The sequence below is a fragment of the Petromyzon marinus genome, chromosome 9 (genome assembly GCF_048934315.1).
Source record: "Petromyzon marinus isolate PM22_M1 ecotype Great Lakes invasive population chromosome 9, UKy_Petmar_22M1.pri1.0, whole genome shotgun sequence".
Taxonomy (NCBI): domain Eukaryota; kingdom Metazoa; phylum Chordata; class Hyperoartia; order Petromyzontiformes; family Petromyzontidae; genus Petromyzon; species Petromyzon marinus.
Window position 1 is genome coordinate 1,467,358 of NC_133675.1, and position 27,040 is coordinate 1,494,397.

Genomic DNA, 27,040 nt, shown 5'->3' on the forward strand with positions numbered 1-27,040 from the left:
AATTACGTGGCCTTTACCGAAATCACCAAAGAGTCGAGATGCACTCCGTCCTCCTCCCGGGCTCGTCATCCCCACCAGGCAGCACGGAGGGGGCTGCGGAGTCAGTCGCGGGGTGGGTTGGGGCTGTGGCATGAGTTTCTCTGGAACCGTCGTTTCATATGCTGGGATCGTTCGTGGTTTGTGGTGTGGGTGCGTGTGGGCGACACCCTGGACAGGCAACGCACTCCTCCACATTGCGCGATTCACCTAAGGTCGACGGTGCCCCTGGACAGGTGACCCAGCCGGGATTGGGCGGCACAGCCAAGGACGGGCGATGCCACAGCGCAAGCCTCGCTTATAAAAACCAGCAACAATGCGGGGGGGGGGCTTTTTTAATAATTTTTTTTTAATTTCCTTTAAAGGTAATATACAAGTCACAGTGATTTAGGGAACTTCCCTACAGCTATAAAGTCCACAAAATGCGTAAAACACATGACTAATAACCTTAATTGTTAAAACTAACACAACTAGTACAAAGTTCACAACCTCACGGCCCAATAATAATCATGATGATGATGGTGGTGGTGATGGTGGTGGTGATGGTGGCGATGGTGGTGAGACAGCGATGCAGGCGGCGCGAGGAGCTGGGCCTTTCCGGACCCACGAACGTTGAGTGGAGTCTGGGACCCCTCGAACCCCCTACCCCCCCGAGGAGGCCCCCCACTGTAAGAAGCTAGAGGGCGTACAACCCCCATCCCTATCACTCTGACGAGGGTGTTGGGGAAAGGGAATAGAGAAGATCTTGCTACGCACGGTCCGTGACACCGGCTCAGACTTAACCAAGAAATGAAAGGTGGGTGGGGGGGGGGGGCATCCCACCCCAAGTACACTGGGGTTGGAGGGCCCCCCCCCACACCAGTTTGATTTGTGCCAGGACAAGGTGACCCCCGGTGACCCCCACTGCTGCAGAGGAATGATCTCCGGGAGTCCCGCATGCACATGGGGGTTCGGTGCGCTGACCGTCCGTGCCTGTGCAGTGATTAGCATTCCCTGGAAGGACGAGCTTTGAAACTTTCCGCACACCGGGAGAAAACCCAGCCCAGGGGTTGTAGGGGGGGGAAAGGTCGGGGGGTCCTAAACTCCTCACCCCTTTGTTTCGACACGGAGAACCCCGTAGACACCGTAGCCCGCTTGTGGAAGAAAACGAATAAAAAAAATACAAACAGCTATGCTAATGCGTTACATAATCAACGTTTAACATTGTACGCTTTAACCCATTGCGTCTAATAAATATCAGGAATAAATCCGCATTTTCTGCCCCACGTGCTCACTCTTCCCACTCGCCGATCCCATCCGACGCGGAACCTGGTGGCCGATCAGGGTCAAGGTCAGGGCTCTGGGTCATGGCATGACTAAATGGGCATTTGAACGCTGCCCAAACTGAGAGGACGTCCGAGCACTCGCAGCTGTGGCCTCTCTCTCGGTGCCCTCGGGTGGCGCCCGCAACTCTCTTCCCACGCCAGGGATGCATGCCCCCCCCCCCCACTCCAGGCCACCGTTCGAAGCTGTGCACCCTCGTCGCTCCGCGTTTAAAATGTGATTCAGCCTCGACCACCTTTGTCACCACGGACTTTGCTTCACCGAGCAAAATGTGACCCCCCCCCCCGTCTCAATCCACCCTCCCACATTCACCGCAGTTGTGCGCTCATCGCTCTTTTCATCTCTACCGCAGGAGGGGAATTCTATTTGCTCCCAGAGGCGTGGCGTCATGCCCCTCCAGGGGGCATATGACCCGGAAGGACACCCTGGCCAGACTTACCCCAACACCCACCTGCCTACCCTCGACACAATGGGCATCACCGGCACCAGCAGCAGCCAAAGGCGGCAGAGCTTATGTTGTTTAAGAGTTCACGCCACGAGGCCAATTTTGGAAAATTACCATCGTTAGCGCCGCCCACTGCTCCCGGCGCAAGTTCAGGAGCCTCCCGCGTCCCACGGGGTCGCGGGAGAGGTCGGGCCTGATTATGGATCATTTGACATCACGATGTCCACTTATCACCCACGGTATATAATTTGTAACTGGTTCCGAACCCTCGCCGGGCAATCACGATAACGTCTGTCAAAAAGAAGCACATTCAAACACGAGAAATGTATAAAGTGTTTTTTTTATAAACGTCCTCGTGTTGTTTGACTGGTTTACACATCAGCGCTGTTCTGTTGCCGGGGAAACCCAGAGCCGAGGGCCTCGCGCCTCAACAAGCGGCAGTAAACAACACGGCCTCTCTACTCCGGCACACGCGGGGATTCGGAGAGAGCGCGCCGCCGCCTCCGCCGTCTCCTCGAATGTTCTGTGATGAAACGAGGACAGGACGCGGTTCCATCTACGTTTAGCCAAACGTGGACATTCATCACGCCATGCCGGCTCTGCGTGGCCAGCGGAAGGGTTAAAACGGACGCACGGGACGTGACGTGCATTACTGCGCGCTCTCTCGACGGGCACGGATACGCACGCGCACACGCACACACACACGCGCACACACACACACACGGACGCGCGCGCGCACGCCGGGACGCGTCCGGCTCTGCTCACGGCCCCCCCCCCCTCACCCACACGCATGCACCCACTGCCCCCCCCAGCCAGCCCTACGCCCCCTTCCTCCCACCCGCGGCACCATCCTGCTGGGCAGCAGAGGGAGGGGACCCCCGGCCGACCAGGGGAGTGGAGGGCGGGGGGGCTATTTCCCCCGGCCGTCGTCTGCGCCGTCGCGGCCCATGGGGTTGTGGGCGCCGCCGCCACCGCCCCCCATCCCGTCTCTCTCCGCCTCAGTCTTCCCAAGGCCGGGCGAGGGGGTGTGCGGAGGGTGCGCCACCACGGGCGCCAGCCCGTGCGTGATGGGCATCATTCCATCCACACCGCCGGGCATGCCCACCATGCTGCCCGGAAACCTGCACGAGATTGGGGGGGGGGGGGGGGGGAGATACAGAGACACGCGCGCACACAGATGAGGAGACGGGTCAGCGCAGCACATTTCTGTGGAGGGAGCAGCTACCGTGCAGCCATGCCCTCCAACAGGAGTCAAATAAAAGCACGGGGCAGCAAAGCGAGGCGCGCAAGGCGGCAACGGGGGCTCGAACGCTCGACGCCCTTAAGTCATGGCCGCCGTAGCATAGGTGCCTGCGTCTTTGCAGCTGCGTGCCACGAAGCTGGCAAAGACTGGGAGGCCCTCAACTCCCCCGTGACCTTCACACTAGTTTAACCCACGAGAGGGATTTCATCATCAATGCTCGCAGTGCTGCTTCGCAGTCCTCGCTTGAAACCGTCCCCGTGATCCTGGTGGTCCCCGGTGGGTGTACCCCGTGATCCCCCTGGTCCCCATGATCCCCGCGGTCATCATTATCCCCGCGGTCATCATTATCCCCGTGGTCTCGGCGCACCTGTACGCGGCCCCGTTGAGTTCGGGGTGCACAGCGCCGGGGTCCATGGGCGCCCAGTGCGACGCCGCCGTCGGGAAAAACTCCTTGTTCACACAGTTCTTGAGGGCATCAGGGATGCGTCCTGAGTACACACACGCACGCAATTACAAAAGATCCTCCCCCCCGTAAAGCCTTTCACAGGCCATGAAAGGAAAGTGCTGTTAGCGAGCACCTATAAAAGCCGGCACGGCACACGAAGAAGGGGTTGTGTGGCCAGCAACACCCCCAGCCACCTTGTCTCCCAGAAACTAAAGTTTACGCACCGCTCCAAGTATTCATTTAAGGCTGAGTCGACCTAGGGGAGGCCCAGGACCAGTCCAGATATTCGCTATTGTTATTGGCCCTGAGTGGGAATCGAACCCGGATGGCGCTGTGTTTGTAGTGCAGTGCGCTAACCACTGCCCCATCGTTCCCCACACAATTACACACAACTGTGGCCATTTAATCATCCGGAAAAATGCCTGATTTCATACAATCTCAGGCGCCAAACTGAGTTGAGCCTAGACAGTCATTGGATGGGCGCCCACCATAGACGTAACAGCTGTCGTAGACTGTTGGGGGCTACGTTGTGAGTAGAGCACGGTGCAGCAAATCCATTGTTGTACTGTACGATGCTACATCTCCACTTTCCACCTTCACGAGCCCACACTGACCATTAACTACTAATAGACAGTGATGACACCACTGCACTTGTGCCAGGCTAGGTGCATTTGGAGGCTATCACGTCAAGTTTTGAAGGCTCAGTGCTGGCAGGAAGGAGGTCAGGGGACAGACCCAAGTGTTATGGATTGACTGAGATGACTGACAGCAGCACCGCCTGTGCTCCCCACAGTGCCAATTTACTGTGTATTAGAGGGACTGGCATTTTTCTCACTGTTGTTAGTGTAGCATTTATAAATGTTAAACAAAATCGCCAAACTAAACTAAAAAACTATCAGTGGCTGGCAACCTCCTCACCAAAAAACAGATTCCCCAAATAGCCTACACACGGTGGTGGGGCGAGCGCTGTTAGCGAGCACCTATGAAGGCCGGGCCAGCGTACAGGAAGCACCACGGATCTTGGGTCTCCCCGTTGCTGATATTGAACACACCGCAACGGTTATTCATTTTAGGCAACGTAGGGGAGACCTAGGACTGCTTCAGATATTCATCGCCGACATTAGCCATGAGTGGCAATCGAACCAAGGGCCACCAGGTTCGTAATCCAGCGTGCTAACCACTATGCTATTGCTCCCAAGACACACACACGCACGCAGGAGCTGATGTGCAGCTCCGGGCACCAACTGTTGGCTCTGTTATCACGATGCTTGTTTACGCAAGCCTTACTGAATCTCAAGGCTATTTTGGAGCGTCTCACTGAATTTTCAGTGGAGGGCAATGTTGTTGATTTTTATTCCCAATTGAGTAATTCTCAGGCCACATTTTACAGCATGTTTGGCCACGACCCAATTACATTGTGTGTACATTTTTAGCTATGAAGGAAACCCGAAAAAACCCGGGAAAGGAACCGAGAGCGCTTCTTGCTGCGAGGCACGGAGCGTTACCATTGCGCCGTTGCCCTGCCACTCAGCACTCATCTACTGCTGCGGCGGCAGGTGGAGCGAGAAGCGTCCCCGAGGCAGAGGGAGGCGTGTGCGGTGGCGGCGCGGGGGACTCGGGAGCCGGAATACAAATTACACGCCTCGTAATTGCTCTGTGGAAGCTCCACAGGAATCGTGACACGAGCTCTCGTCCCCTCTCTGAGGACCCCCGTCGTGGCGCCGAGGACAACGAGCGTCCGAGGGGCGGGGGAGTGGAGCGCCAGGGTAGGGGAGGGGGGGTGGGAGGGCAGGGGATGCGCGTCTCCGGCAGGATTCTCCCCCCCCGCCCGGTAGCGTTCGCGCACGTGGACGCAGAGTCTCCCCCATGCCGGCGCACGGAACGTACGCGCCGTGGATTTGGGGTGCACGCAGGAGCTGGTGGGTTCACGCGTGGGGCTTTACGAGGGTGTGGGTTGGGATCAGGATGGTAGATGGGATCGGGATGGATTGAGGTACGTGTAGGTGCATAAGGGTTCAGGGTGGGTTTAGGATTTACGTGGATACAGAGCGCAGGAGGATTGAGTGGTGGCTGCATACCGGTGATGGCCCGGCGGACCTCCTTTGCAGCTTCCTCACGCATCTCCAGGGAGGCCTGCTCGCTGTACCAGGCCGTGTGGGGCGTGCACAGCAGATTGGGGGCATCCTTCAGGGGACCCTGGTTCACGCTGCGCGGGGGACACGGGGTGACACGCGGGCAACGGTCGGCATTTATTGACGATGGCAGCGCGACAGAAGCGGTGATGGGACTGAGCGTGGAGAGGGCGAAGAAGGGGGGGGGGATCCAACAGGGTGGCAGACGGTGCGACAGGTGACGATGGGGTCGCGGGCCGCGTGGCGGACGCGCCTGACGCCGTGGCGCCCACCTGTAGGGCTCCATCTCGTGCACGTCGAGTGCTGCTCCCCGGATGCGGCCCTCCTTGAGCGCGAGCGCCAACGCCTTCTCGTCCACCAGCCCCCCGCGCGCTGTGTTCACCAGGAACGCACCCTGCCGCATCTGCACCGTCGCCACCGTCGCCGTTAACACCGAGACGGAAACACAAACCCGCGGAGCTCGCCGAGGGGGTTGTGACGGGGTGGGATTAGAAAGAGCGATGCTTCTGGTGGTGGGTGTTGGAAATGTTGGTAATAATGAAGTTGGCGACAGTGGTCATGATAGTGTTGGCGGTTGATGGTGTTCGGTGGCGACGGTGACGACGATGTTTTGCGACGACGGCGTTGGCGGTGGTGTCGGTTATGGCAGCGTTGGTGAAGGTGACAATCGTGACGGGTGGTAACGGAGATGATAGGTGGCAGCAGCGACGGTGGGGAGCGCCAGTGAGTTTGGCGGCGACGGGACCGTGATGTTGCGCCAGCTCACCTGCTTGATGGTGAAGTCGTTGATGAGGTGGTGGTTGTGCTCGTTGAGGCTGCAGTGCAGGCTCACGCAGTCGCTGTTGTACAAGAGGTCCTGTAGGGTGGCCACCCTCTGGATGCCCAGGGAGCGTTCGACCCCGTCGGCGAGGTACGGGTCGTAGAACATCACGCTGAAGCCAAAGGCGCGCGCGCGCAGCGCCACGGCCTGCCCCACGCGGCCTGAGCGCGCAGCGGACAGGCGGCTCAAAAAGGCGTCGCTCACGGTTTCGCCGCAGCACTCGCACAGCACACGTCACCGCCACGCCACCCACCTCGGTATTCAACACCACTCGCCACGTTTATTACAGATCAACAGACACTGCAGTACCCATCACAAAGAAGCGGCACTCCACAGCAGACGCAGCTCAATCTGTCACCACTGTTCACCGCATCACTGGCAAACCAGCACTACCATACTGCGCGACACACGGCTCACAGCGCAAACGCCGCCGCAGCAAGACGCCACGCAGCGAGACACTCGCGCAGTGTGCGGCCGGTGGAGTTAACACCGCCGCACGTCCCTCCAGTGTCGGCACGGCCCTCGTCCAGTGGTTGATTTCGCCCTCCAGTGGAATCAGCGGCTGCTGACAAGCCGCGGTGACGAGTGCTACGATTGCCTGGGCGCGGGCTGGCTCCCCGGCAGAGCGCGCGGTCGATATCGCAGACGCCGCATTAATTCCACGGAATCTCTCCCCCGCGCGTTTCCTTTAACCCCGATGATGCCGGCAGTGGAGACGGAGTTGAGACACGAGTGAGAGGAGAAGTAGCGAGTGGAGAACTGGTGAAGTGGTGAGTGAAGATAGTGGATAATAGGTGAGTGGTGAGTGAGAGAGTGGAGAATAGGTGAGTAGTGAGTTGAAGTGGAGAAAACGTGAGTGGTGAGTTAGAGTGGAGAACTGGTGAAGTGGTGAGTGAGAGAGTGGATAATAGGTGAGTGGTGAGTTAGAGTGGAGAACAGGTGAGTGGTGAGTTAGAGTGGAGAACAGGTGAGTGGTGAGAGTGGAGAACAGGTGAGTGGTGAGAGTGGAGAACAGGTGATTGGTGAGAGAGTGGAGAACAGGTGATTGGTGAGAGAGTGGAGAACAGGTGAGTGGTGAGAGAGTGGAGAACAGGTTGAGTGGTGAGTGTGAGAGTGGAAAACAGGTGAGTGGTGAGAGAGTGGAGAACAGGTGATTGGTGAGTGAAAGAGTGGAGAAAACGTGAGTGGTGAGAGAGTGGAGAATAGGTTGAGTGTCGAATGTGATTGTGGAAAACAGGTGAGTGGTGAGAGAGTGGAGAACAGGTGAGTGGTGAGAGTGGAAAATAGGTAAGTGGTGAGAGAGTGGAGAACAGGTGAGTGATGAGCGATTGAGTGGAGAATAGGTGAGTGGTGAAAATGCAGAACATGTGAGTGGTGAGAGAATGGAAAATGGGTGAGTGGTGAGTGAGTGGAGAACAGGTGAGTGATGAGTGAGAGAATGGAAAACAAGTGAGTGGAGAACAGGTGAGTGGTGAGAGTGGAGAAAAGGTGAGTGGTGGGTAAGAGAGAGTGGAGACTAGGTGAGTGGTGAGTCAGAGTGGAGAATAGATCAGTGGTGAAAGAGTGGAGAACAGTTGAGTGGTGAGCGAGTGGAGAACAGGTGAGTGGTGAGTGAGAAAGTGTAGAATAGGTGAGTGGTGAGCGAGTGGACAACAGGTGAGTGGTGAGTGAGAGAGTGGAGGATAGGTGAGTGAGAGTGGAGAACAGGTGAGTGGTGAGTGAGTGGAGAACAGGTGAGTGAGAAAGTGTAGAATAGGTGAGTGGTGAGCGAGTGGAGAATAGGTGAGTGTGAGAGATTGGAGAATAGGTGAGTGAGAGGGTGGAAAACAGGTGAGTGGCGGGTGAGAGTGAAAAACAAACAGGTGAGAGAGAGTGGAGAACAGGTGAGTGGTGAGAGAGTGGAGAACAGGTGAGTGATGAGTGAGCGAGTGGAAAACAGGAAAATGGTGAGTGGAGAACAAGTGAGTGGTGAGAGAGTAGAAAATAGGTGAGTGAGAGCGTGGAGAACAGCTGAGCAGTGAGTGAGAGAGTGGAGAACAGGTGAGTGGCAAGTGACAGCGTGTAAAAAAACAGGTGAGAGTGTAGAACGAGTGAGTGGTGAGTGAGAGAGTGGAGAACCGGTGAGTGGTGAGTGAGAGAGTGGAGAACAGGTGAGTGATAGAGTGGAGAAAAGGTGAGTGGTGAGTGGAGAATAGGTGAGTGGTGAGAGTGTGGAGAACAGCTGAGTGGTGAGTAAGTGGAGAGTGAGTGAGATGGTTTAGGTGAGTGTGGAGGAGTTGACGTGAGTGAGTGGTAAGAGTGTGGTGGATTATTCAATTCATATTAAAACATTTCACCGAGAAAAAAAAAACCATTTGAATTGCAAGGGTGTCCAGTGTGTGGACTGACACATAGCAAGCACGTAACGACGCATGGTGTGCACGCGTGTTAAGCGGGAGGAGTAAGCGTAGGAGAACGTATTCGTGTTTCACTTAGTATCGTTATCAGCATTAGTGATTATCAGCGTTACTGGTATCAGCTCTAACGTTATCAGTGGTAGGGTGAAGCAGTATCTGTGATTTCAGTGTATATCAGTGTTACCAGTGGCTATCAGCACGAAGCAGTTATGTTGTATCAGTCAGTACAAGTGGTCACCAGTGTCAATCACTGTGCAGAGGTGAGCGACGGTCTGTGTGTGTATCAGTGACTGCAGGTCTTGGTATCGGTGAGCGCCAGCTTCGGTATCGGTAAGCACCGGTCTTGGTGAGTATCGGTGAGCACCGGTCTCGGTATCGGTGAACGCCGGTCTCGGTATCAGTGAGCGCCGATCTTGATGAGTAGCGGTGAGCGCCGGTCTCCCTGTGTATCGGTGAGCGCTGGGCTCGGCGAGTAAAGTGGTGCAAACTCACCAAAGCCGATGATGCCAAGCGTCTCCCCGCGGATGCGCGCGGCGCCAGATGCCATCTCGCGCACCTGCTCAACGGACGCGACGCGTGTGCCCTCACGCAGGTTCTGGTGCAGCCAGGCAGTGCGCCGGTACAGGTTGAGGACGTGCGACAGCGTCGAGTCGGCAGTCTCCTCCACGCACGCTCCCGGCACGATGCTCACCGCGATTCCTGCACGGAGGGGGAAAAGGTCGGCTTGAGTAACGACATCTCCGGACGCCGCCACAAAACCCACCCACCACCGCGGAATCCTTCGGCTGCCTCGGGGATCTCCGCCCTGGGAAACTCGATCTGGAAAACGATGGCGCACGGCGAGGACCGGTGTCGGTGACGCTCGGTGGGTGCTCGTCACCAGGTGGTGGGGGGGAGGAAGCCCTCAGTCCGCCCTGCAGGTTCTCAACCGGTGCCCCGTCTTCCGAAACCGCGGTTCCGTTTGATGTAAAGAAATGTATTAGGTTTTTTCGCAGCAGCCCATAGACAAAACACTTCGCGCCTCGGCATTCGTGCCGCGCGACAGCGTAAGCCGCTTGTAATAAATTTGCGCCGCGAAGGCGTGAATTCTGGGGGTGTTCTTTTTGCGCCGCGGCTTCTCTCCCTCTCACGGTTTTGTTTTAATAAGAGGGAGAGCGCGGGCGAGACTGCGCGCCCCGTCTACTGCGTGAGTATCCGTGACAGAGGTTGGGAGGGCGGCGTGCGGCGCGCGGAATTAATGACTGTGGCACCCGAGGCTGCGTCGACACCCGCACCCCCCACCGGCCCCCGACCCCTCCCCTCCTAAACGCTCGCCCACGCTCCACTAGCACAGCACACGAGCACCATTAACCGCTTGGCACAGCGAACAGACACAGCGCTCCCCCCCCACGAGACTGCTCCACGCAGTGCTGCTCCAAGCGGCACCCCCGCTCACGCAGTTACACAAACGCACTACCACGCACGCAGTTACACAAACGCACTACCACGCACGCAGTTACACACACGCACCACGCAGTTACACACACGCACCACGCAGTTACACACCATGCACACAGTTACATACACACGACACGCAGTTACATACGCACGCAGTGACACAAGCACACCACGTATGTAGTAACACAACACTTCCACAATAATGGTTTTTGGGTTAGATCGCGCAAGTATAAATGTGTCGTAACCCTCCACCACCCGAGAGAGCCAGTAAGGTTTGTAACGTAAACAACGTGCCAATTAATTACTACTTCAGCCCACCGATGCTGGTAATTACATCCAGCATCATCGTGCGATTTGCCCGATGATGCGAAAAGTCACTCAAATTCTAAATGTTGTGGATTGAAGTAGTTACTAATTGGTGCGTTGTTTACATGAGTAACCTTACTGGCTGTGTCGGATGGTGGAGGGTTACGACACATTTATACTTATGCGATTTAACAAAAAAAAAACCTTGATTATGAATAATATTGGTCACGAAAGCCTGTGTTAAACACATCTCCATGTAGTAACTGCCACACACGCATGCACAAATACTCACACCACCATGCAAGCAATTACACAAGCACAGCACACGAGGGGGTGGTTGGCCAGCACCACGCCCGGCCACCTTTGTTTACACATTATACTCGGTACTCATTTTAAAGCAGTCGACCTAGGGGTGGCCCAGGTCCGGTTCAGTTAATCGTTACCGGTGTTGGTCGTGAGCGGGATTCGAATCTGGGTCACTGGGCTTGTAGTGCATCGCGCTAACCGAGATACTACCGTTTCCCACAGGCACACACGCAGTTACACACATACAACGCATGCATTAACACCAATACATACCTTGACATAACACACACAACACCATGCACGCAGTTATACATCACCACCACCACGGCATATGCAACCACGGCACGAAGACAAAGATCCCCCATATAGCCTTAGACTGTTGGGGGCAAGTGCTATTAGCGAGCACCTATGAAGACCAGCAAGGAACACGAGGTGGGTGGCCAGGACCACGCCCGACCTCCTTCATCTCCCCAGTGGCGATGTCTTTACACACCGCACCAGGTACTCATTTGAGGCAGAGCCGACCTAGGCGAGGCCCAGGACCGGTTCAGTTAATCGTCGCTGGTGTTGGCCGTAAGTGGGAATAGAACCCACACGGGTCACCAGGTTCATAGCGCAGTGCGCTAACAGCTACTTACCGCTCTGGATGTGTTACACACAGTAACACATACACAGCACCACGCCCCAGCACTATGCCACACAAAACCAGTCACACACATCACAATAGTACAAAACAAAACTAAGCCACTCCACCATAACAAAACAAACCATGACAACGCACACTACCATAACAATGTACACACCACCAGAGCAGCACACACATCCCATAAACAGCACAGCAACAACACAATGACGCAACGTACAGCAAAAGACCACAACAGCAACACGTTATAACAGAACCAGTCAAACACAGCAGCAAAAACCACACGCACAACAGCAACACACTAGCCACACAAACCACTAAACACATCACAGAAAAGCACACCAATACACACAAACACTGACATGCGAAACAAGACACACACAGGCCCCTTGGGTGTGGTGCACTCCTCCGCCTCCTTCATCGAGCGTCAACGAGACCCCAGTGGCCCGGTGGGGCGTGTGGCGGCGCGGGTGATTAACCACACGCGCTCCGCCCCGATAAAAACCACGTCCGGAATCGTCCCTGCGGGTGAAGGGGGTCGTTGTAGGGGGGGGGGGGTATGGGGGAGGGGAAGCGGGGCGGGGTGAAGAGGCTCGCGGGCCCCGCAGGCTAGAGTCCCGCGCGGTGGAGAAGGCAGCGGCGGTGGGGTTAAGAGCGAGCGGAGACTAATGAACCCAACAGAACGGGACGTGCGACGCGTGAACACCCACGGCACTGGACGACTGCCAACCCCGCTGTGCCGCCAGTTCCCCCTGTCTGCATTCACGCAGCAGCTGCGATTTTTAAAAGTGGTGTCCGTCTCACTACTGCTGTGGTTCAGGGGCAAACAGCCACGCTGCGGAAGTTGGGGGGGGGTGTTCCACTTGCGTACGGTTCCCAGCGACTGTTAGTTAGATCACAGATACAACCTAACCCGGGACTTGCTAATGTCATCATCAGAGTTGCCACGATGTACGCAGTACCGACAAACCCGATCGATTTGACCCATGTTTAACTTTGACCACGGCCCCAAAAATGTTGTGGGCATCTCTTAGCCACGTCTCAACATGTTGCGGGTGTGGGTGGCAGGCGCGAAACTCCAAGTGGTCGTGCTCTTGGCATCACGGACTAAATTCACCCCACCGTTGGTTCACTTCACAATACACTATCAACATTTGGTGCGCCTAGTTCGATTTCCCGACCATGGCTTCCAAACAGCGGCGAGTGATGTCTGAACCGGTCTTGTTTTAACCAAACAGCATTGACTAACGTGGTGAAGTATGGTCAATAAGGCGTGGGGAGGCCTTCATCCAGCAATGAATTGGCAAAGGGCCTTTGTTATTATTTTATTATACGGCAAAAAATAAACAAAGCATTAAAAAAATGTAGACATGGAACAGAACAAAACCCTTCAGGACTGCTGGGGAAAATGTGGTTAGCAAGCACCGATTAAGACCGACTCGACACAATCCCCGCACTCCGAGCACACGTGCTGCACGGGTATACCCCAAGGGGAGGTGTGTATGGGAAATTAGATGGGTATCCTCCCACAGGCCAAACTGTCAAAGGGCGCCAACATGCCACCGAATGAGCGGCTGCATCTGTGTCCACGTTGTGTAAACTGTGAGCTGCGTGCACGAACGCCGACGGAGGTGCTCGTGAAAAACCAGATTTCCGGGGGAGAGGCCAGAGGGCGGGCGGGCGAGGTGGGACGCCCGATGGTGAGACGGGGCGCGCGCTGGCACGCGGCACCACACACCCCGCTCAGAGACCATTCCCCCACCACGCGATTATAACGAGCGAGCAGACAGGGGTCACCTCGGGGTCATGGCTACCCTTGCTCTGCTGCCCGCACGGCACGACCTCCAACAGCCTTCACTCCTCCTACACCCTGCATAAACCATTCACCCCGTCTCACACCAATGGCTCATCACTTACCTCGTCGACATCTCACAAAAGACCGACAAAGCTTTACAACTCCATACAGACCACAAACACCCTACGCACGTCACGAACCACACACAGATCTCACACCCCGCATGTACACTTCACAACTCACACAGAGTGCACTGCATCTGATGTGCAAATCTCATGTAAAAAATGACAACTCAAGTCCCACGAAAAACACTCCTCATACACCCAAACACCCGTTACACACACCTCACCACACATCACACACCACCCATTGATGCCTTGCATTGAGACAAACACCAATGATGTCTCCAAGGCAGCGGTTGGGGGGAGAGTGGGTGGGGGGAGCCGAGAGTTGAGCCTCCATCCCGAGTTTCCACCGCCTGAACCAAAGAATACACTCGGCAGCCATGACCAAATAGCGATTACAATCTCAACGGTGAGAAAAAAACAATCTCCAGCACAACAGCAGCACCGCCAACGTGGCGGTGGACGAGTTAAAAAAAGATGCAGCGGGAGGCCGGGTGTTTGCACGTGCGTCCGTTTTGTAAAATAAAAAAACTGCTCCCCTCCCTCCCAACCCCCCCCCCCACGTGCGCCGAGATTAATTTCCAACATCTTGTTAGCGCTCGCGCGTGCACCGGGACCCACTGGATTGCCGCCATTACTCAATTAGAGCAGCAGAAACAACGCGCGGGAGGGCGATCAATAAGCGGCGCTTCAACGGCCTCGCGCCGCAGGTGCTCCCGGGGGTCTTAGGGACCCGGGAATGAGGGGGGACCCGACTGCTCCGCCGGAGGCCCTGTGGGGGGTTCAACCTGCGCCGTCTTGGAAAGCTGCGAGCAAGGTTTGAATGGCCGCTTTGAACGAGTGGCTGTGAAGTGGTGCGTTGTGCATTCCCTGTGTTGTGCCGACCAAAAACACAGGAAGTCTCTCTCCCTCCACGCGGAGACTGCGCTCTCAGTCGTCACACGTGGGAGCATTTAACTCTAGGCCAGGGCTCACGCATGTGTGTAATGACACGTGTGTGGTGTGTGCTTGTGTGCGGGCGCGTATTGACAAGTACGTGTGTACAGCTATATAATCCAAATCCGAGAGCGCGACGGGTGGCTGCTTCGGAATTGAGTTTTCACGTCGACAGTGACAGGGTCGGGGCCCTGAGCCCCTCACGCCACAACCCTCCTGGGCCTCCAGTGGATAGGCTGCCAACAGCCCAGATGCTCCAGCCCAGCTCGGTCCATCCCCCACCCCCACACCCACCACTAGGCTTCCCACGACCCCCCCTGCCCTTGCCTCCCTGCTGACACTCTCAAACCCCCCCTACGCCCCCATCCACTGCCATGGACTTTCACTCACCCACCCTCCCTCTCGTCTAGCCGCCAGCTATTGCCCTCCTCCCACTCCTCCTCCCCCAGCCCTCACCTGCCCCCACCCACTGCCGAGCGACTGCATAAGCTGCCTAATGGGCTCTGGGTTCTGCACAATCTCCGCCATCTGGCGGCACACAGCCTCATTACCACCGGGCAGTGCCCTCTGAGCCCCCACAGCACGGAGCAACCACGCAACGACAAGGCGCAACCACATGGCATAGCCACGCAACCGCATGGCACAACCAAGCAACCACATGGCACAACCACGCGGCACAACCAGGCAACACAACCACGTAACAACATGGTACAACCATGCGACAACATGGCACATGGTACAACCAGGCGACACAACCACGCAACCAAATGGCCAATCACAAAACACCATAACCAACCACACAACCATACAATGACAAAAGAGACAGCCAATAACACAACCAACCAGGCAATCAACATGACCAACCACAAAAACTGCTCAACCACAAAATGTCCATTGCAACCAAGTACACACCAATCAAAAAACAACCATACAACAACGCACACAATCAAGCACTGGTGAAACATACAACCAAACACATGCCAACCATACAATCAACCAAACACTAACCACACACCAACCATATAACCAACTGCACACCAGGCACAATCACACCACACATTCACCAAAACAACCACCAAATCACACGCTCAACCAACCACGACACTCGCCTGCTGTTGAAAAACCTCTCCCCCCCGCATGAATTATGGAGCTATTTTTAAACCCCTCCCCTAACCGAGGTCAGCGCGATGCCCGGTGGGCTCCCCTGAGTCGCGCGCGAGTGTTGTTTTGAAGTCATGAGCAGCTCCTGACTCGGGAGAACAATCCCGACGAGGCCTTAAAACTCAGAAACGTGCACAGACACGAGACCGACGCCGCGGGCAGGGGACAATGTCAACAGGAGGGGGTAAGGTAGGGCGCGCGACCGAGCGGTGCGGGTTCCGATTTGGCTTTCCCTCTGGGTGCACGGAAAAACCAAGTGCGGGAGGGGGGGGCCCGTGGGCACGCGGTTTAAGTGCGTGGCCTCAGCGACGTGCGTGACATCTTAAGGGCTGCAAGGGGGAAAGTAAATAAATGAGGAAGCGCTGCAGTCACCGTCAAAAAATTAATACTGAATTGGGGAACACTGCTCAGGCATTTTGGACCACAGCTCGTAAATGAAAGATTTCATCGGATATCTCCTGCACGGTGTGCACTGCGCGATTTGTGTATGATGTGCTGTGTGTGAGGCGATGTGTGCATTTTGGTGATGTGCTGTGCGTGTTGTGTGATGAGTTGTGTGTTGTATGCTGTGTGCATTGCGTGATGTGCGGTGCGATGTGATGTGTGTTGTGTGGTGCGTGCTGTGTTATGTGCTGTGTATCGTGTTTTGTGATATCCCGCATGTGTTGTGCAATGTTTGTTGTGCGTTGGTGGAGCAGTAGTGTAGTGGTTAGCGTGCTGCGCTACGAACCCAGCGACTCGAGTTCGATTCCCACTCACAGCCAACACCAGTGGGGAAATATCTGAACTAGTTATGGGCCCCCCCTATGTTGAGTCCTCCTCAAATGAGTGCCTAGTGCGGTGTGTAAACATTACCACTGGGGAGACAAAGGCGGCCAGGCGTGGTGTTGGTCACCCACCCCCCCGTGTGCCTTTCTGGCCTTCATAGGTGCTCGCTAACAGCACTTGCCCCAACAGTCTGTTAAGGTTACAGGGGGAATCTTTGTCTTTGTTGTGCGTTGTGTTGTTTGGCAACTGCACTGTGCGCTGTTATTGTTTGTGGCGTCGGATGCACAATGCATCCGCTGTCCCTGGGGCTCGTGTTAGGTGCTGGGCCCCGCTTGCTTCGTCCTGGAATTGCGCAGCGCTACTGCACCTCTTACTCTCCTCCCTTGTTGCCCTGCTTAACCTCATTCATCCCACCATTCTACACAAATCCTAGTTTTTCATTTTTGTAAAGCATCTAGAAATGCGATTGTACTTCAGACGCTTTATGCATTTTAATTGTTCATGTTGTTGAATCGCTGTGCGAGGATGCGTTGCTGTTACCGAGCTCTGCGGCCGATTTAACGTCCACGTTGTCATAGCCGCTGCCGATCCTCACAATGATCCGCAGAGCCTTGAACTTCTCAAGGTCCTCGCGCGTCAGCGTGATGGTGTGATACATCAGCGCCGCCACCGCCTCGTTCAACACCTACACAGGGACCATAGTTGGGTCAGCACAAATGGAGAGACTCGCCGGCTTGCACCGCACCACCCATCACTGCCGTCTCCCCTACCCCCCACCCCAGTTTCAAACTCCTATACCTCTGACACTTTCACGCATCAAGACCTCAGAGCAACCACTGCTGATAACGGCAAGCAAGAACACGGAACTCATTGCAGCAGCGTGTCAAGCGACAGAGTATTGTACTCCCACATTTACACATGCCGATATAAACGCGAGCACGCGCACTTTAAGGGTCTTACGAGGCCGCCGGGGGGGCAGGCACATTAGCGGGAATCGTTAGTGGGCACCGCACCTTCTCGTGGATCTCCTGCGTTGACTGGGCGTCACAGAACGCCACGGTGGCCACGTCCTTGAGGATGGGCATCTCCACCGTACAGTCACGGCCATCGAGCAGCGCCACCAGTGGCCGCGGATGCATCGGGCCGTTGATGATCGGAGGCCGGATACCTGCGACACGCGCAGATGTAGGTCGCTCAGGTCAGTAAACATTGCCACACACACGCACGGGGACTCAAGCACACACGCGCGGGCTCACACAAGTGCAAACACACATTCACACACACGCTCAAATACACATACAAAGACAAACATCCCCATGACAGACTACATCGGATGTCAAGGAAAGTGCTGCTAGCTGGCAATCTATTAAAGTTGGCACGGTGCTCCAAGGGATGGAGGGCTGTCAAGCCTGGCCACCTTTGTCTCTCCAGTGCTGTTTACACACTGCACCAGGCCGAATTAACACACAAACACTTGCTCACACATATACACACATCACTCTCACACACACTTTCAAAAAACTATTTTTTATTTTACCAGGCAAGGTCAAATGAGCTATATAGCTCTTTTTCAGAAGCGACCTGGCCACAAATAATATCCCAATGAAGTGGCTTATCACGTAGAAATGTATAGCAGCCAAATGTTTCTAAATGTGGAGGGAAAAACCGGAGGACCGGGAGAAGATCCACACGACCAAAAATACAATCATCAGGGTCAGGATCGAACCAACGACCTCCTACATACCAAGCGAGGTAGTTAACGCATCTTGCCACCGCGACGCCCCTATACGCACACCCCACCCATGACCACACGCTTAAAACACTATAAAAATCATTCAATTTTAATACAGTAGTGTCAAAATAAAATCACACACACAAAAGCAGAATTCGGGACTGACTGCAGCCGAAGCACCTGACGTGCTTCCATTGGTATTGCCGTATAATATACACGGAGCCGATTAGAGAGTGAGTGAGGGGCTGTTCGATTCCACCAGGAGGGTGGGAGAGGTGGGGGAATAGGAAGTAAAAACCGTTCACACAGGCCAATCGTTTGATGTGCACGTGTTACGCACTGGGTGCCACCGCCACCCTTCCTGCCCACGCCGCACCAATCACACACACACCACGCGCACCGCGTACCTACCACACACTCCGTACTTACCACACACACGAGCCCCACGCTGGCCACACATGTATTGTGTCCTTACCCGCTAAGCAGATGTGCAAGCACCTATTCGGATACCCATAATGCCATGCACGCACGATGAGTGCCGAGACAGCCAAATGCGTAACGCGTTTGGTATCGCTCGGGGCGCCTGCATGTTTCTCACAGCACCAAATTAACCGAGCGGGAATCAGAGCGTAAGCTGCAGTGCCAGCAGCTTCCACTCCAAAGGGACAGCTATGCATGTCGGCCTTCCTCTCGCTTCTTGGCCGATTACCATGCGGTAAAACGAAGCTCACCTCACGCCAAGCACAACTTCCCTCACCCCACTGCCGACAGACATTCTCTCTCAGCTCCCCCATACCGCCCCCATTCCGTCTCCTGACCCTCACTCCCTCCCTTTTCTTTCCCTCCCTCCTCCACCCTTATCCCATCTCTCCCCACCTACTACTCTCCCTCCCACTCACTCCCCAGGCTTTCACAGCAGCTCTCTCCCCTGCCCTGCTTAGATGCTGCTTTGACAAGGCTTGAAGTCTCTCTCATTTTTACATCAATACGTTTTGCACAGAGCCACCTTGGCCTGGCTGTGCAAGGGAGCTGTGGGTGGGGAGGGGCAGTAGAGGAGAGAACCTATTGGGAAAACCTACCGCATGACTTAGTGACCTCATCTCTGTTACACCAGGGAATTGTACATCTCTAGGCATTACCTGAGACCATTCCATGTGCTGGATGGGTGAGCAAGTGTTGTTCCTCCTGCCCTTCCTGACCCCCAAAATGCTCTTTTCTTTCCTTTCTGCCAATACCATCCCAGCCTCCGCCCTCGTCTGCAGAGTAGGCGGCAGCTGCCCCTAAGGAACCCATTTAACAATATGATTGTGAGACGCTGAACGGTTGCCCCGCAGCCGCTGCGTCCCCACTCATGTGCCGGGGGAATTTTGCAGTTAGGGACTCGGGGCTCGTCCATTTGCATTGTGACAGGCAATGGTGCTAGCGCCCCCCCCTGCCCAGCAATCATAGAGTGCTGGAGCCTCTGCCACCACACGATGGAGACAAGTGCATGCGATGATTCCAAGACAAGGGTGCTCTGATACGCGCGGCCCCCCCCCCCGTCACGGACACGCAGGGCCCCCCCCCCGTCACGGACACGCGCGAGGCCGCCCCCGTCACAGACGCACGGGGCCCTCCCGTCACAGACACGCGCGGCCCCCACCCCGTCACGGACACGCGCGAGGCCGCCCACCCCCTGTCACGGACACGCGCGGGCCCCCCCCGTCACGGACACGCACGGGGCCCCCCCCTGTCACGGACACACGCGGGGCCCCCCCCCCCGTCACGGACACGCGCGGCCCCCCCCCCCCCCCGTCACGGACACGCACGGGGTCCCTCTCATGGAGACACGCGGGGTCCCCACTCACACACAGGAAAAAAGATAAACCTGACACCGAGGAGTGTGCGTATCGGCCAATCTCAGTTCACGACTGGATGAAAGACTCCCCAATACCCCATATAACTGCATCCTATTTGTGTTGGCCTCAATTCCATCTCCCCTTTAGTGGGCCTCACTCTAGCTCCCTGCTGCTTCATGATAACAAAGTACGGAGTAAAGATTGAAGGGTATGAGAAAATTCAAACGTGACGCCGATTTATTTTTTGCAGAGCTCAATAATCACGGAGTACTTTATTCTCGCAGACGCAGCACGACGGTATGCTAACACTCCATTTTATGACGCACAAAGCAGTCGAGGAGGAGTAAAGTGGGGCAGCTTCCAGAGCAAAGCGAACATGGAACCGCCGCCGCCGCTCTAATAAGCGCGGCTCTGAGCCGATCCCTGGAGAGGGGCTCCGTTACAGAGCTGGCAGCAAAACCGCTTCCTGCACAGCCCCCACTTCCCCGTTCCTCCCCCCCCACTCCCAGCTTGCCCTGGGCCACGCAGTTCCACTCGCGCGCCACGATGCACGGCGAGGCACAGGGACCCGAGGTTAAAGTGGGAATGCAGCCACCCCCAGGGTGTCACGCGGCACACGGCAGGGATCACGAGTTGGATCCGCTGTTGAGATTTTGATCGGAGACCATGTGAACGTGGTGTGTAAGCGGAAGAGGGGTTTGCAGGTGGAGAACGATAATTTGAATGAAGACGGAGTGGAGGGATAATGAGCAGCAGTCACAAGAGCGGAGTGTTGCGCTCTTAAATACAACGGGAAAATGTTGAGTTAGAGATCGCGCGTGGAGAACGTCGAGATCTTCAATGGAGATGAGAGTGGCGGTAGTGAGTAGGGGGGCAGAGATGAAGGATGGAGAAGCCGATGCGAGGTTCACTGTCAGTGGGGGAAGACGCTGAGAGGTTTAGAGCCTTATGATGGGGGCCCAGCTCCTGGACACACAAGGCCCCCGAGTGCCCACGGATGCCAAACCACGTATTTATCATGAACATCCGAAGCTTGTGTAACGGGGCGCTCAAGGACGAGTGTGGAAATCAAGATTCACAGCAACACAAAGGCACAACGCCACTGTACATTTGCACTGTACAGAACAAGAGGAACCTCAGACCGCATTCAGCTCTATTATTGGCGCCAAAGCTTCCACCCACTTAGGACACTCAAACACACACAAACAAAACACTGAACTCGTGTTTTGATGACGACACAGAGGTCGCGTGTCCACCAACGCGATTCCGAAGCTTCGCAAACACAACTTTCTAGTAAAGACAAAGTGCGACATTAGCGGCACTGTCCATGATGCCACGAGACCGCTAAGGAGAAGCACCTGTGATTTTAAAGTAAGTTATATCTCTACACTAATTAAACGGCTCCATACGATTGTGGGAGTCTGGGACACGGCCTTGGTGTGCATATCCGACAGAAGAGGGGGGGATCTCACAGAATCCGACAATATTTCACAGGAATGTCACTATATCTCTCAGTAGCCTGACATGCATCTCTCAGCATCTCACGGCGGAATCTCTCCGCACCCAACATGAATCTCAGCACCTCAGAAACATTTGAGAATCTCACAGCAGCAGCACCTCGTGTGTGTGTGTGACCTCCCCACGGTCCTTTTTCGGCGAGGCAGGGGGGGGTGTGGGTCGTGACCGGTAACCATGGCAACCCCCGCTGTGCGTGAGTCCCATCCCGGTCCCCGCGCTCCTCCTGCACCCATGGCGACCGTCTGTCCACACCCCCTCGTCCCGATCCCCACACACAACAACAGCCCCCACCACCCACCACCACCACCATCCACCCACCACCACCGTCTGCTCACGGCCGTTAACGGTGCCGTGTCACAATTCGCAAGAGGCAGGTCACTGTGTGCCGATAGTGCCGCCGCAGTGTCGGATGTGAATTTAAATAAACGCAGAATCCACGGGGGTCGTCAAGAGCATGGCTGCCTTGCGGCGCGGGCGGAACGCAACTCGCGTCGGTGTCTACGCGCCCTCGTGGTTAAATAAAGGAATAGGGGAGCACGGGCGAATGAGGCGAGGAGCCGAGATTGGAGTGGGAGAGACAGGGGGGAGAGCAGGAAGGCGGGAAGGCGACGGGACAAGGGAGCCGTGGAAGAACGAGATAACAGAGCGCGGGAGGGCAGGAGCCATTGGGGGCTAGCGGCCGAGGGGCGGAGGGCAGCGGGAGGCAGCGAGAACGGCAGCGATGTCGGGCTGGAGCCCCGTGGGTGCGGAGATCGCCTACCTGCTGGGAAGGCGCCTCGGCCCGGAATGTGTGGGCTGCCCATGTCCCGTGGCGCTCCCTCTATCTCCCTTCCCCGCGAACCCCGCGCCGCCCGAGCCAGGCGCTGCCGCAATAATCAATCTCCCGCGTCTCCTCGCGCCTTGCTCCGACGGGGGGCAACGGCGGCGGCGGCCGGGGCTACACGAAGGCTGCGGCGCTCGCCCGAGGTTGTCTTGCGGTGTGGCGCTACTCCCTCGCCGCGCGGCGAAGAAGAGAAGACATCGCCCACGGTTCCCTCCGAAGAAAACGAATCCCGAGTCCGCGCTCCGCGCTGTCGGGGACGTGGAGCGGCGCAGACAAAGGCGACGAGCGGCGGCGGCAGCGACGGCCTAGGCCAACCCAGCCCAGAGCATGGAGGAAAGGCAGGCGGGGGGGGAGGGGCGGGCCAGGCGGGGGGAGGGGCGGGACTAGGCGGGGTATGGGCGGGGCCAGGCGGGGGCGGGACCAGGCGGGGGAGGGAGGGCGGGGCCAGGCGGGGGAAGGAGGGCGGGGCCAGACGTCGCTGCCCGTAACCAATCCGGATGCGTTACGAGGCGGGGCGAGGCGAACGCGGGGGCGTGGTCACTTGAGGAGGCGGGCGGGGGGCAGTCACGTGTGCTCAGTCCGGTGGTGCTGGTTAAGGGGGGGTAGGGCTGCCAGAGATGAAAACGCATGCGGAACGGGGCGGAGCCTAAAAGAGGCGAGCGGCGATTGGTTGAGACGCGCGGATGGGGCGGAGCGATATTATTTGACGTCAGCGGCTCCGCTCAAGGGAGAGGAGGGAGGGAAGGAAGGCGGGGGTGGCACTGGGAAGAGGAGGAGCTGCGTCATGGAAACCAGGTCACTTGATGAAGATAGGAAACTCAAGGGGGCCTTCTCTGTGAAATTACCAAATCCATCCACACGCCAGGAGGCTACGCGCCGGTGCACTTGCTAGCCCTTGAATTCCTCCGAGACGCACCAGACGCGTCAACCGACCTCAGTGTCGGGTAAGCTCCTGCTGCTACGAACATCTCTGCGGCCCAAAAGTCCCAATACAAATAGGGACACCACCAGGATGCAGAGGGGCACCATTTGGTACCATGGTGGGGCCATGGCGCACCACGTGCAGGCAGTGGGGTGGCAAATGCTGTAAAACAAAGGGGTTTATGTTGAGACCACACCGAACGCCAGTGCCAACTCAAACCTGAGGCCGTTTCTCTCAGCTGCCTGCAGCGATTTCCAAGAAGTTTATATTCCGAGGACCTGGCCAAGAAGGCGTGGAAATTACAATAAACATATAAAAAATTGCAGGGAATAGAGAAGTGGCGCACAGGACGACTGGGGAGAGTACAGGATGATCCATAATGTAGCCATCAATTCCATCTCCGAGGCTCTGAGCACCTTTACAGGGCCATGGGACTATTGGGCCTTGCATACATGAATACATGGAATCTTGGGGGCCATGAAACCATGGCTTTAGGTTCACGGCGCCATTGAATCTGGGGACAATTGTCATGGCCTGAAGCCGATGGACCAATGTAGTAATGGGAGTCATGGGACCGTGGGGCCATAGGAAGGGCTGTGCAACAACACCTGCTCCAAACCCGCGCCGGCGAGTGAAGGCACGCAGCACCGCCCGCCCCAGGCGCCCGCGAGCATAATGCACGGATTGTCATGACCTAAACCAGCGGCACGTCCGAACGCGCCCTACCGCCCAGCCCACACTGCCATCGCTTGTTTCACTGCCGGCACAAGGAGGGTTTTTTGGTTCAAATTGTTATTTTTCACATATATTTTTTAATTATTTAAACAGAGCCGGCTGCTAGCGTTCCAAGATGGCAAATGACAGTTATTTCTGCGTCTGTGGTGAAGAGGTCATGTGCAGCGCAACACCGTACTGTGGAGGAATCCAATGTTGTCCGGGTGCTGCTTGGGGAGGAATCCTGGGGAACAGGTTCTGGGAGTGGGGTGAGCTTTTTTGCCCCAAAGACTCCCTCCTGCTACCACCAGCATTATTACATTCACCACCTCTACCACTTATCTCTTCTACCCCCACCACATTAACGCCTACCATCACCTTCACTGCCTCCATGGGGAGCACAGACTCATGGGGAGATACGCATCTGATACTTCCCAGGTGTTTAAGCCTCTCCACCCAGAACCTAACCCTGATCACCTCCAAGTTCCCCCGTTGGCCGGTTAAATAAATACTAAACGTCTCAGTGTTGCGCTAAAATAAACAATACGTGTAATGGCAATAACAAGAGAAAAAACACATGCTTCACGAATGAACACGTGAAAGTGTGGGTGAAAACGCAAGAAGAGCATATCATAAACAGGTTTCATGGCCCTAGGTGTCGCACCGACACTCGGCTGGCTCCATTGCCCCGGGGCAACAGCAGTAGCTCTGAGGCCATTAATGTTTAATTCCGCTGTGCCCCAAACCCCTTCGCCCCCACCACCTCCACGAACACCAACCCTACACACCAGCGTCAACAACTGGTGCTCCCCTGCCCACGGCAACGTGCGACGCGGGTAACATAAACAACAGTAGCATCAGCCTCACACTCCACTAATAACACCGACAACACAGAATTGAGATAAATAACGCCAGCGACAAGATCAGTAACAACAGCACATACCAGAGAAACCACCAACACCCGCTGTAACTGGTGCCAGCAGCAACAGTAATATCAGCCGCATAAACCACATTAGTAGCAATAACAGAAACACTTGCAACAAATACAAGCAACAACATCACCACTCTGCCCGTGAATACAACCTGCCCCTTGTGCACGAGATTGTTAAAGTTTCCTGCCACCTTTGCCTCCGTGGGCCGGTGCTGTGAGGAAACGAAATCCACCATCAACACCACAGTTGGGATCCCGTAACGAGGTCACCCAGACAGACCCCCTGGGTCAATGACTCTAAACCCTGATGCATGACCCCTGCAATAATCCATTTGGTAAATATTGTACAAACACTCTTTGGTTCTTTCGGTAAAGTCAAGTAGATAGAAAATTAATAGATCACGACGTTTCGATCGCAACACAAGCAACCGTCATCAGGTGAAACAAACACAGCAGGAGAACTAACATCAGCACTTCTCCGGTGTTTGTTTAACCTGATCGAAACGTCGTGATCGATTAATTTTATATCTACGTGACTTTATCGAAAGAACCCAAGAGTATGGATTCCTGCAGTCACGAAAGCTTCAAATCAAGATTGTACCAACACATCTATACCCTCACCCTAGAGACGGGCTCAAAGACAGAATTAGGGTTTGCAGACTGCGAAAGACTCCGTAACAATCCGCTGGCTTAAGCCCAAAATAAATACACAGAAATTCCGCCTCCTTTCCATATCTGTCCCTCTACATAAACAAGTACTGTACTACACATCCCATCAACTGCACGGCCTTCGTGAGTGCATTTGTCAGCAGCATTGGTTCAACACAAGCTGTGGACCGGTTTTGCCAACGTCTCATCGACAGTCAACATTGCTTGAACAAATGCTGCAGGTGAATCGCCAGGTGTTTATAGGCAGGGACCCCTAGGGCTCTTGAGATTATGGGTCCTGGTTCAACGCAAAACTCGGATACACAACAATCATTGGCGTCATTGGGGGGGGGGGAATGTGAGTGACAACATTAATCTACAGCTGCTTTCCAGCTGCTGTGGCACGAACGATTGAGTCAATTCCGCCAAAAAAACCTGGGGGTTGATGGGGCTCCCTGCCATTTATAGAGGGCACCGCTCGTGTCCTTAAACACGAAACAATTTAAACCTAGCACGCTGCTGCGGTGACCCAAACGCGCCACGCGTATAATCGTACACGCACGTGTACACACGGATACACGTGTGCAGGTTGGGGAGGCTGGGGGCAGAGACGCGGGGGTAGAGAGAGAGAGAGAGACACGGCCTGTACCCCACCCCGCCCTTCCGTTAGACAGCGGCCGCCTCGAGGCAGCAGCAATTTCAGAAATGTTCGGCGCGGGCGGAGTTAAGCCCCGGAGCAGCCTCACGACGGCGGGCATTGGCACGGGCCGCCCTTGTGCGCAAACCCGGCGATTACAGAGCAGCTGGGCCGATATCCCGCCCCCTGCTCATCCTCCATTATCCGCGCTACTGAGCGGGCGGAGGGGAGACGAGGAGGAGGAGAAGGGGAGAGGAGGGGAGACGAGGATGAGGGGAGAGGAGGCGGCGAGGGGAGAGGAGGCGGCGGCGCGGGGACCCCCCCCCACCTCCACCCCGCTCCGCCATTTTGTCATTACTGCACAATGGCTGCGGGAACGGGAGGTGCACGCGCAGGGGGAGAGAATCGTGCGGGCTTGGGGGGAGGAGCCGAGGGGGGGAGCAGAGAGGGGGCAGAGGGGGGCAGAGGGGGGCAGAGGGGGGCAGAGGGGGGGGGAGGGGGGCAGAGGGGGGGGGAGGGGGGCAGAGGGGGGGGGAGGGGGCAGAGGGGGGGGGAGGGGGGGGGAGGGGGGCAGAGGGGGGGGACAGAGAGGGGGGGGCAGAGAGGGGGGGGCAGAGAGGGGGGGGCAGAGAGGGGGGGGCAGAGGGGGGGGGAGGGGGGGCAGAGGGGGGGGGAGGGGGGGCAGAGGGGGGGGGGACAGAGGGGGGGGGCAGAGGGGGGGGAGGGGGGCAGAGGGGAGGGGAGCAGAGGGGAGGGGAGCAGAGGGGGGAGGGGAGCAGAGGGGGGGGGGAGCAGAGGGGGGGGAGCAGAGGGGGGGGAGCAGAGGGGGGGAGCAGAGGGGGGGAGCAGAGAGGGGGGGTGGGGCAGAGTGGGGGGGGCAGTGGGGGGGCAGAGTGGGGGGGCAGAGAGGGGGGAGCAGAGGGGGGTAGAGGGGGGGGGGACAGAGGGGGGGAGCAGAAG

General features: G+C 56.4%; 1 protein-coding gene across 5 annotated transcripts in view; it reads right to left on the reverse strand.

Annotated features, from left to right (window-relative positions):
* Positions 1-2,128: 2,128 nt before the first annotated feature.
* The window catches only part of LOC116940724 (C-terminal-binding protein 1), a 44,265-nt gene continuing 19,353 nt past the window's right edge, over positions 2,129-27,040 (reverse strand). For 4 of the 5 annotated variants that reach the window (XM_032950898.2, XM_032950899.2, XM_032950900.2 and 1 more), the window contains exons 3-10: positions 17,331-17,485; positions 16,858-17,002; positions 9,333-9,539; positions 6,391-6,605; positions 5,897-6,027; positions 5,571-5,698; positions 3,415-3,535; positions 2,129-2,925 (exon numbers count right to left, since the gene is read on the reverse strand). In XM_032950898.2, coding sequence (XP_032806789.1) covers positions 2,715-2,925; positions 3,415-3,535; positions 5,571-5,698; positions 5,897-6,027; positions 6,391-6,605; positions 9,333-9,539; positions 16,858-17,002; positions 17,331-17,485 — 1,313 coding nt within the window. In that variant the 3' untranslated portion in view covers positions 2,129-2,714. Of the gene's footprint in view, positions 2,926-3,414; positions 3,536-5,570; positions 5,699-5,896; positions 6,028-6,390; positions 6,606-9,332; positions 9,540-16,857; positions 17,003-17,330; positions 17,486-22,165; positions 22,584-27,040 lie in introns of those variants that run through there. The other variant, XM_032950901.2, reaches the window with a different exon arrangement.